Here is an 11481-nt window from a genome sequence, read left to right as displayed (position 1 = left end):
TCCAAGAGGAGAGACTCGTTTAACCCACATCCTGGGATGATTTAACGTAACCAGCCTATTTCATTCCACACTTCAATACTAATATGGAGCTGACTGATTTATGTACAACAGTGAAGATTAAGATTCATATTGTATTTTTTCCTGCATTTACTCAACGTTTATTAATCAAAATTTAATTGGGACAGAGTGAATACACAGCACACTGAGTTCATCTACAGCAAAAGTGCTGCACAAATAACTCATCTGTCTCTAAATATTGATCAATGTTACTGTGATTTAACAGCTGTTTGGGCTGGACCAACTTTTCTATTAAAGAGGGGAAAGTTCTTCAATTGGTTTCATCCACCTGATATATTAGAGGACAAACACCAAAACACGATACCAAATGTAACAGCCTGCTAACTTTTAACAATCTAACAAATCTAACAAAATATAAACATTAACAGTGACGACTGACCTCAGAAAGTCAGGGACCTCAATCATCTCTATGGTTGCCATGGTGACCAAATTATGAAGTCAGAAACCACTGAAGCAGAAGGAGGAGGTCAGGATTCAGAGTGAAGCTCCTGCAGCAAAAAAACAAAACAAAAAAAACCCATGTGATTGTGAAGTTTGATGGTTTTCAGAGTCAAACACAAATAGGACCTGATGCTGTGAAAACTACACCAATGAAACACACGTCAGCAGCCTGATCATCCACTCAATCCTCAGCCTCCATCACGTATACAGCTGGAGATGTAGATGAGCACCATCATCATGTCACCTGCAGAAAGGGAGAGAGGGAGCACAGACATGTGAACCAGCTTAAGCTGAGCTCAGTTTAAAACAAAACATAAACACAGAAAACGAGCAGCGAGGACAGCAGATCAGCTTTGACCTGCATAATGATTGAAGTGTAAGTGCATACAAACTAAAGATATCAGTGTTAGAATGCTTTCTTTCACCTGCCGTAAGGGGGGGGAAAAATCAATACAGCACAGTATCACAACACAGATGGAGTAGTGATGTTTCATCGATACAGGGACACTTGACACGCGCGCACACACACACAAAATGTTCTTTTTAAAAAGAAAAAAAAATCTGTGGCTGTCTGGTGATGCCACTGAATCTTTTTCACATACTTCAACGACCACTTTTGGTCACAGATCACATAACAGGATGTAATATTTCTACAGTCACTCTCACAGAGACTTTCACGGTTTGATAATAATTGTGTCTCATTTATAAATGCAGACAGATCACCAACATGTTGCCATCAGTCTGAAAGTGTCTTTGTCAGTGAGCACAGCTCCAGGGGACTCAACTCAACGGGCTATCAGCTGGTTGTACTTTGGTTATATTTCTCTAAAACAGGAAGTTTGCTGAGCAAAAATGTGAATATCTATGTAGACAACAAGAGAAATGTGATTTTCAATCATTTATCACAGTTCAATTGCAGACTGATAACAGACGGCTCTGTGGTTTCTCACTTGTGTTATTGTCACTGAAGTCTGTCATAAGAAGGAGTCACTCTACAATGAATAACCTTATTGTACTGGAAAAACAAACAAAGCCACTCTCACCCTCCTCAACACATCACTGTACATATACATACATGTACATGTTATAATTTGTTTTTGTACAAGAATAACAACATTAATTGCTTTTACAGTTGAGTTTTTTCTTTAGTGAGGTCAGCAGAGGTGATGGCCAGCATGTGGGATAATGTTGGGAAAACAAGGATGGAGGCAGAGAAAGAAATCAGGAAAACACCATCTGTGTTTAAGGCAAATGTCTGTGCACATTTAGGATTTTTTTTTAACAAGGGACGTCAAACTCAAATGTAATACAAACAGTTCAGCCTGTCAGCAACAAAAATGACTGAAGTGACAGAAAGACTGAGGACTTTGTTGTATTATTATTAAAACACTTTGCAGTTGAAAAAAGGTGATAAATCACAATGTTCTGTATCACAAAACATTACAAAAATCACAATATCATATGGTGGGGTGTCCGGTGATTCTCACCTCTTGTAACTTCATAAATGTGGGGGAGATTTACATGCACATCTCATAAGAAACACATGTAAACTGTGCTCAAAACACCTTCTCCAAGTTTCACCATCTTGGTTCTGATTACCTTTCTTTAAACAACCTGCTATACACGTTTATTTTTAACTAATAATGGAGCTTTGAATAAATATGAAATCCTATCAGCTCCTCTGTAAGTTAAACATTGGTTGAGAGCTCCACACATGCACACACACGTTCCAGGGACTGTCTGGAAGCTTTAAAGATCAACTGTGCTGAAAATGATAACGATACAAACAATTTCAGCCTGATAACAACTTATCAGGCTGAAACACACCTTCAATCTGACATACAGATATGGATTACAAATGTAAAGCTCAATGTTGAGGAAATAATCGGCTTAAGCACAGTGTGATAACCATGAGCAGATTTCAACCTTGCTTTAGAACTGGTAGACCACAGATTTCCTGTACTATACAAAGTACCTTGCGGTATGCTATTTTGCACACAATGTTATAATGTACCAAAATTAGGCCAACTTGTGACCTAACTAGAGATGGCACGATACCACTTTTTAATGTCCGATACCGATACCATAAATTTGGATATCTGCCAATACCGATATGAATCTGATATAGTGTTTTTTAATCAATAAAACTGTTTTTTTTTATATCTTGCTGCATTTCGTATAAGTTCATACTCAAGTTAAAATAAACAACAACACTAAAGCTATTCTGTTATACCTGTATGCAAAAAATGCACTGCACCCAAAATATTTCATAGTTCAGCAATACTGATCAATCTAATAAACTTAAACCTGCTCCATCCTCCCTATTCTGGTATTTTAAAGAGTACTTAGCAGAAATATTAAGCAACCTAACTAATAGGGTTGCAAACTCCCAGCAAAAAAAAAAAAAAAAAAAATAGGGAACCACACCCCACCCTCCACCTCATGATGCTTAATCAACGTAATCAACTTTAATTTGATGCAGTGTGGAAAAAAAATGCACAGAAATAAATTATTTTTCAAGAATAATTAAATAGATTCAACATCTTTCTTCAACAAAATTGCAGACTGCACAGATGGTATCTTCCCAAAGGAAAAAGTACTATAGCTTACTAGGGTATATTAGACTTAACAGTTACTATATACAGTAATAGACTTCTATACATTTTACATCAGATTAAAACTTTGGGTGTAAGATTCAGATAATTATTTATTAAAAGCTCGACATTTTAAATGAGAATAAGAAAGAAAAGTATGTCTTTGTGCCCCCTTTTCCCTGTTAATGCCCTATCGGCCCCCCTGGCTAAACTTTGCTAGATCCGCCCCTGCAGTTACCAGCATCAGCTACGTAGAAAAAGATCCTGGTGTAGAAAGTAATATTAAATAAATTCTAACAACAGCTGATCAAGCTTAAACGTGCTGCTGTTGTTCAGCCGCTGGTTTCCTCTTTCTTGCACGAAGTGGGTCAAAACAAACAAGAGAGACGGCCTCGCGACAGAAAAGCCGATCAGCTGATCATTAAGCAGTTTCATGATTGAAGTAGCAGCAAGAAGAGGCAGTCGCTCCATATATCGTTTGTTAAGCTTAACGCGGGAATGCTTTACAAACATTTAGAGATGAACTTACACACTTGCTTTACTTCTCTCTGGGATAACTTCCTCAGAGATGAAATGCTGGTTTGGTAGCGAAGCTACAAATACGCACAGCCGCTCTATCACGTGACCACACTGAGCCAATGTGCTACAGTTATCTGCGCTCTTACACTGTTAAGGTTTTCCCATGACTGGTCACTGTATGAAGGTTAAACATAGCCAGTTGTAAGAAATATTATTCATATTTGTTGTCAGTTTGTTTATATTTTGGGGTTTATTTACAAGTTTATTTCTAGGTTAATATTTTGTTTCAATGTTTTGTTTGTTTGATGTTACCTTGTTAGTCAGTAAGAGCTGTAGGGCCGTTTTGTTTGTATAAATAAAGAGACTGGTACAGGACCAGCATGCACTGGGGTGGGCCTATGGTTTTTTTTTTTTTTTACCAGAGCAGGAAGTAACAAAAATGGATCTTGTTATTGCTTGCCAAACTGGATAAATAAACCATAAAAACGCAACTTCCTCGTTTGGACAGTGGACTTCTTTTGCCTGCGAACGAAATATTATCTCGGTGCAGCAGTGGCTTGTGGACTTTTAATTGTGGGATGTTTGGTTTGTCAAACAAAAGGAAATGCCACTACAAGATCTTTATAAACACGCCACACCCTGAAGGAAAAAGACACGGGGAAGGTGGCGTTTAGTTCCGTGTCGAAAATAAGTTAGACGGACTTTTTGTGATGTCGGGGTCAGACAAAAAGATGTAACTGAAACACATTTCCACTCTCAGAAAGGGTGTGACAGAAAAAACCCAGCAGGCTGGGTTTAGAAATCTCGACCAGGCCCGTGTATGCTAGGCTTGTTAGCCTGCTTTGTTAGCCCCGCTAATAAAGCTAAAGTTAAAACACACACACACACACACACTTTGTGTGTGTCTCGGTAGCTGAAAACGACCAAAACCTATAATAACCATGTGGTTATCACGTGGAGTCAAAAACGCTACACTTCTTGGCTATGCCTCACAAACCCTGAAGGTTTTAGTCAGTGCGACCAAATGTAATGACCAAAGGAAACCAATAGCTGATATGTTAGAAAACTCACCTAGAATCAGAGGTCCTCTCAAGTCCCAAACTGTGGGGGGAAACGGCACAGTAACTGTTCCATGTCTTTAACTAGTTTCCCGCAAAAACTGTGAGATTATAATGCGTTTAATTGAGTGTTATTCAGCTTCTCCCGCTGCCCGACACCGGCGTCTACTTCCCCGGTACTTTAATCTTAAAGTACTCCCTCCTCCTCTTCAGCACATCTGCCACCACAGCTGCGTCTCCTGCACAATGCCAGCTTTTATGAACGCGCTTTAGTGTTTAGTGTGCACTTTAATGATGTCGACGTTTTTATAGAAACAAATGATAACAATGACTATTCACATGTGATTTTATATTAAAACTCCCATTTGATCTGTTTTATTTAATCTATGCTATCCTGTATTTTTAGATATTTGTATATATATTTTCTCAATAAACTGTCCAGTTCCTGTCTGAGTGAGGACATTCGAAAAGGCCTCCTGTTAGATTATCAGGAAAGTTTGGACATTTGCTGATTGCACTGTTTTGTTTTTTGTTTTTTAACGAATCCTTTATGTATCCGAGTAATTGAGATTCAAATTTCATTTTCAACAGAGACCTGTCCTATTATGGATTTCAATTTATGTTAAAGGTTCATCTTTCCAAACAAAAGCTTTTAAAAAAGAAAGACAACAGATCTAACTTACACATCATTTACACTCCAAAAGGGAGCTGAAACACTTCTTTATATTTTACTACAAAATCTTCAGTCTCAGGATGTTGGCCAAAACACTGGCAAACGTTTGCCCATAAATGTGTTACTCTCATTTCCCTGCTTTCAGCTTTTCAGATTTAACACTGCAGTCAGCAGCTTGATCTTCAATATGAGTCATGCAACTTAGCAGGTCTCACAAACAAAGCCAACAAGCCTGAGCTCTCCACTCATGAACTTGTGAGATACAACGAAAATGACATTTGTTCACCACACTTCAGTAAAGCCACAGCCATGTAAGAATAAATGGTCAGAGTTTAGTTTTATTGATATAAAAGCATCCAGTGTCTGGGACTGCCACAGAAGTTCTCTCTCTGAGCTATTAGACCTCCACTGTTAGACATAAACAGTGGAGGTCCATTAAAGATAAGTGATGTCACATATCCATACATAAATTAAACTGAGGAACGTGTAATGTCAATCAGGCTGTTTTCCAGCATTATTTTAATAAGAAACCTGACACGCCAACAGAGATTTCCCCTCAGCCTGAAAGATGAGTGCTGCAGTAACAAAGATACAGACAGGCTTTCAGCCAGCCAGGCTTTCAGCCAGCCAGCCAGCCAGGCTTACACACACACACACACACACACACACACACACACACACACACACACACACACACACACACACACACACACACACACACACACTTAAAGAGGATTAACATTAAGCCTTGAAGTCCTCAGTTAAACAAGCTGAAAAGAAAAATCAGCACCATCAGGGAGAAGCAGGACAACAAGCTCAAACAGGGTCTTTGTTCTACACAAAGACCTTCATTTACTTTACTGCATCCTCTCCACCCTGAGAGCAGGACAACAAGCTCAAACACTGACAGTGTATTTATTTGGTATGAACCTGATAAGATCATTAAACAAATAACAATAGAGATGAGTTCAGTTCTAACTTCCTGAAAACTGCTCAAGGGTCTGAAGTGTCTCTGAAGTGTTGCTGATCTGTGCATGTAAAGCTAAAAGTAGAATTCAGATTTTCATTAACCATTTAAACATACAAGGAGGTAGTGTTTCTTTTCTGTTTATGGGTTTGTGGCCTCTGTCAGTAACTGTTCTCAGTCTTTACACATCAATTTGTCAGCTATTGCCATGCAAAACAAGGTGTGTGCACACACAAGGCATCAGATGAAAGTACAACAATGAGTCAATGACTTTGTTGTTGACTTTCTCGCAGTGCTTACATACTGATCGTCTGCAGCACTGCTTACTCTCCTTACTCACTTATCAGCACCACTGCTGTTCGTTTGTTGTATTTGTTATAATCTCTATTGATCTCTATCAACAGTTCTTCTAATATTGTTTTGGACTGAAGTAGGTGTGAAAGGAGGCGTGAAATCACTTTCAGTGTGAGAGCAAACAGAGACTGAAGCATGTCTGTTATATCTGAGCTTTTATGAGCCCGCTAATGCAAAGAAAGCTAAGCTATGCTGGACTTGGTTTGTAGTTCAGCCCTCAGGCTAGTGGAACCAACTCTACATGTGGAGTCGAGACACTCTGTGAACATCAGGAAATAAGAAACTATAAGCTGTCATGGGTTTCCTTCCTTTTTCAGCACAGGTAGGCGGGGCGGTGTGTCATGGGATGCTGGCACACCGGCGGTACATCAGATGTCATTTTGATGGAGCGTTTTTTAGGAGAAGCGCGACAGACGTCTGGTGTCTGAATACTATCCTGAGTGGTAATGTGTTTGTTAATCTCCTTGGTGTGCACTACGGCCAACCCATGTCTTGGATACTTGTTTTCCTGTATCCTTAGCCGGATCCATCACCCGGTTGCCTGTCATCTGCTGGTGAAGCCGTAATTCCAGGATCACTACAGAGATCAAGCTCATCTTTAACTCCACATCCCAGAGATTCTCGCCCCTGCCTGTACTGCCGGTGTGACAAGAGAGCTCTCCAACTCTCCCCATGTTTATTACCGCTTCTTACTGATAGTTTGGTATCTTCCCCTAAAACTTTGTTTTCTTTTTTCTCGTAGATCCACCGTGCGTGTGCTGATTTCACGTTCACTCCGAATGTGTGTCAGCTCCCTTCCCTGGTTTCCCTCAGTTTATTTATCACGGTACACAATCTCTCACCCTGAGTAAATAATCCAGACATTGTAAATAAAGAGCACTTTCTGCATTCCCTGTGTTTCTGTGTGTTCTGCCATAGAGTCCACTCATTCAGCCTAACAATGTTGGCATTTTTTGATAATATGAAAATAAGCAAAAACCCCAAGAAAACCTTCTCTGAGCCCACACCCACCACAGACATCATGCACATGACGGTGTGAACATTTGAGCAGCACAAGCCAACTCAAAATGACCATAAAAAAGCTGTCCTGTAATTACTGGGGTTGAGACCAAGCTTTATTTAATACGACTGTGACTGCAACTCACTTATTCACAGAAAGGCAACAAATAGTTTGGGCATTATTGATGTGTCTTGATGCATGCTCAATCATCAATTTACTGCTTATTATCATAGCCAAGTGGCTAAAAAACATAAACAGAACCCCCAAAAGTTGATTCTGTTCATCTGGACGTAGCGTTTTCAGTGGGAGAAATGTTTCGTCACTCATCCAAGTGACTTCTTCAGTCTCAGCTGACTGCAGGTTTCCCCAAATCTTATAAACAGTACATTTGCATAATGACTGAAACCAGCCCACTGAATGAACAATGGGCTGGGAGGTCACCTTCATCATTAGTATGCAAATTCTCATGACCATTGATCAACAACCACTGATCAACCACCGTTAATACTGGAGCATAACCTGGGTGTCATTAGGAGACACAGCGGCCAGGGAAGCAGAAGAACAGCACAAGAAGGCCCTGAGTAAATGTGGTTATCCCAGCTGGACTTTTGTCAAAATTGGGAAGGCACCTAAAGAAAGCTCCAGCCGATTCAGGAGAGAAGGACAACCGCTGCCCAGGCGAAAACCTGCAGTGATCCCATATGTGTCAGGAGTATCGGAGCAGTTGAGCTGCATTTTTTCTAAACACCAGGTCTCTGTGGCTTTTAAACCCCAAAACACGCTGCGCCAAAAATTGGTCCACCCCGGAGATCGGGTCCCTTGACACAGAGTAACATAGTGTACACTGTTAAGTGCCAGGAGGATTGCCAGGATTTATACATTGGGGAAACCAAACAACCTCTGGCGAAGCGGATGGCACAACACAGAAGAGCTACCTCGTCAGGCCAGGACTCTGCAGTCTATTCACACCTACAGGCCAGTGGACACTCTTTCAATGATGAGGATGTACACATCCTGGACAGGGAGGAACGCTGGTTTGAGCGCGGAGTCAAAGAGGCCATTTACGTGAAATGGGAAAGACCATCTCTGAATCGAGGAGGGGGTCTAAGGGTACATCTGTCACCATCATACAATCCTGTTATTGCAGCCACTGAAAACGCTACATGCAGATTAACAGAATCAACTTTTGGGATTACTGATGTGGAACTGAGATGTGATGCACTGACCAGAGCAGCAGTAAAGACGGTGGCTTAGTTTAGCAGAATTACAAATGAAGGGCTATGAAGGGTTTGCACTGTGCAAAGCAGATGATAAGCCACATTTAACCCCACATCCACAGCCAGCTCAGGATCACCAAGTCATGCAACATGAATGTGTTTAAGAGGAAATCCACAGTGACGCAGGGAGAAAATGCAAAGTCAAAACAGGAAAGCTTATGAAAGCACTTCAACGCCAGCCACCAAGCTGAGTGTTTCACAGACATCTATAGACATTTTCAACATAATCAACTAATTATTCTCCTTCAATCACTCACTTCTGCTCCTACCACAGCAATCCTCCCACAACTCCCATCAGCTTCCTCTTTCTGTCACGGTCCTGGGTCTCCTGACACTGACTCTGATACTCTGATTACACCAGCCCTGTGTTTTTCCCTGCCCGCTGTCGTTCCTCAGTCATCATGTTTTGTCAGTGTCAGAGTCCTGGGTCTCCTGACCCAGCGTTTTTAGTTCTTTGTGATTTTTGTATTATTGTACTTGTGTGTGATTTATTCTATGGCTTCTAGTTTTGATCCCTTGCCCTTCATGTCTCTCTGTGTCCCCTCTGTTCTGTGTAATTGTGTGTCTTTGCATGTTTGAGTTTCTTGTTTTCTGTCACCCTGCATTGTGCATTATGTTCTCATGGTTGGTCTTTTGTTACTCCCTCTAGTCTAGTCTCTTGTGTTCCAAGCTGAGTATTTCCCTCTGTGTATTTTGGTTCTTAGACCTCTGCCTTATGGTTTATGTCTGTGTGTTTCTTAGTTGCTGTCTCCACTGTGTCAAGTTCGCGTCTCTGTGTGAAACTTCCTGTTTTACTTTGATGGTCCGTCTCTTATGTGAATGTGTCCTGCTTTGCTTGTCTCGTCAGTCCTGATGTCTCCCAGCTGTGCCCTCCTTCTGTGTCTCATTCCCCTCGTTACTCCCCAGTGTATTTAAACCCTGTGTTTCTCTGAGTCAGTGTCACGTCGTCCCTCATGCTGTGTGTGATTCTCCCCGTGTCTTCTGGTATGTGCTATAATTAGCTTTTCCCAGTTTAGTTTAGTTTAGTATTGCTTGTGTTCTATTTTCCAGCAATAAAGCTGTGCTTTTGAGTTCAAGTTCTGTCCCCGTGAGTTTGCATTTGGGTCCAATCCCTGCCTGCCACACAGCCGAAACATGACACTCCCAGCTCAATATCAAATTAATATAATCCTCTACAGTCCAAACTAATCAGTCCATCAGATATATTTACTCTTATACCTGACAGCTGTCATTCCCAGTGCAAATCTAAGCACCTTTATCACAGCCACCTCCACCTCAGCCTCCCAGCAGCAGATACAGCTCATCTCACAGTTACTGTGTGACACCTGTTATCTCTATCTGAGCTTTAAGGTTTTGTCGCAGCAGCTGATGAAAGGATGATCTCTACACCAACATTAGACAGATGGAGCTGCAGCCTCACACAATCAGCCAGCACTTCAACAATAGTTGGTCAGAGAGGCTGGATTAGGTGCTGACAGACCAATAAATAAAATATTCTGCAGTTTGTGTCTGCTTTGCTCCCTCAGGTCCTGTAAATGAATCTGACTGGATAAATCTGAGGGTTTGTGTCTGCGGCTGAAGCTCAGAGGACTCGTTCAGAGCAGCAGAGACAGTAAATCTTAGAGCTGCTTATCTACAGGATGTGCTTCTATTGACTCAGCTTATCAGCAGATATGCTCAGAGAGTCCACTACATTAAATTCAGCACATTACACAGTCATTACCCTGCATTTAGTAAGATGTAATCACAGAAATGAACCCTGGTCTTCCTCTCTTGCGTGTCAGTAGTAAGTAGTGCTAAAATGAATATCATTGTTACACAGAGCGTCCACATGTCCACACACAGGCCTGTGATAGTCAAAGTGTCAGTGTGCTGGCAGGTACAGGAGAATCTGTAGGTGGCTCAAATCCCCTGAGGTAAAAGTTGTAGAACAGCTGATCAGCCCTGAAACAGCTGAATCACCAGAGCGAACACAATCTATTCCACCTTAAATGCATGAACGCTCTCAGTCACTGTCTATTCTTACCTGCACGCATGACTGAACAGTGATCTTACTCGAACACACCAGTGTTGAATACACAACTATAGACACACTCTCTCCGAAATGATTCCTCTGCCTCCTCAGATCTGATCCCAACTCTGTTAACAAAAGCACCACCGGCTCCACTGACATCCTGAAACATGTACGAAAGCTTCAACTCTCAGATCAAACCATGAAATTCCATGAACCCAGAATCTCAGTTTCCTCCTTAGAAACATCAGCTCATCAGCACTGGATGTCGACTACATTTTTTCACAGTGGGTTTTTTATGAGCACATATTGAGGACATCCATCCATCCATTCACTTCCGCTTATCCTTTTCAGGGTCGCGGGGGGCGCTGGAGCCCATCCCAGCTGTCATAGGGCGAGAGGCGGGGTACACCCTGGACAGGTCGCCAGTCTGTCGCAGGGCTAACACACAGGGACAGACAATCATTCACACTCACATTCACACCTAGTGACAATTTGGATTATCCAAT

The 11481-nt window shown here is 41.4% G+C and overlaps 1 protein-coding gene across 8 annotated transcripts in view; it reads right to left on the bottom strand.

Annotated features, from left to right (window-relative positions):
• Nucleotides 1–11481, bottom strand: part of LOC113019060 (uncharacterized) — a 73067-nt gene that overhangs the window by 28356 nt on the left and 33230 nt on the right. For 4 of the 8 annotated variants that reach the window (XR_013906172.1, XM_080298520.1, XM_080298518.1 and 1 more), the window contains exons 7-8: nt 680–763; nt 458–566 (exon numbers count right to left, since the gene is read on the bottom strand). The exons of 1 other annotated variant lie outside the window; for it this stretch is intronic. Coding sequence is in view for 6 of the 7 variants with exons in the window: in XM_080298520.1 (XP_080154646.1) it covers nt 458–498 (41 nt within the window). In the remaining variant the exon portion in view is untranslated. Of the gene's footprint in view, nt 1–457; nt 567–679; nt 764–3642; nt 3667–4703; nt 4942–11481 lie in introns of those variants that run through there. 3 more of the 8 variants (XM_080298521.1, XM_080298522.1, XM_080298523.1) reach the window with 3 other exon arrangements.

Source organism: Astatotilapia calliptera, chromosome 3 (assembly GCF_964374335.1).
Source record: "Astatotilapia calliptera chromosome 3, fAstCal68.1, whole genome shotgun sequence".
NCBI lineage: Eukaryota > Metazoa > Chordata > Actinopteri > Cichliformes > Cichlidae > Astatotilapia > Astatotilapia calliptera.
The sequence above is the reverse complement of the archived record's forward strand: the minus strand, read 5'-3'. Positions and strand labels throughout refer to the sequence as shown.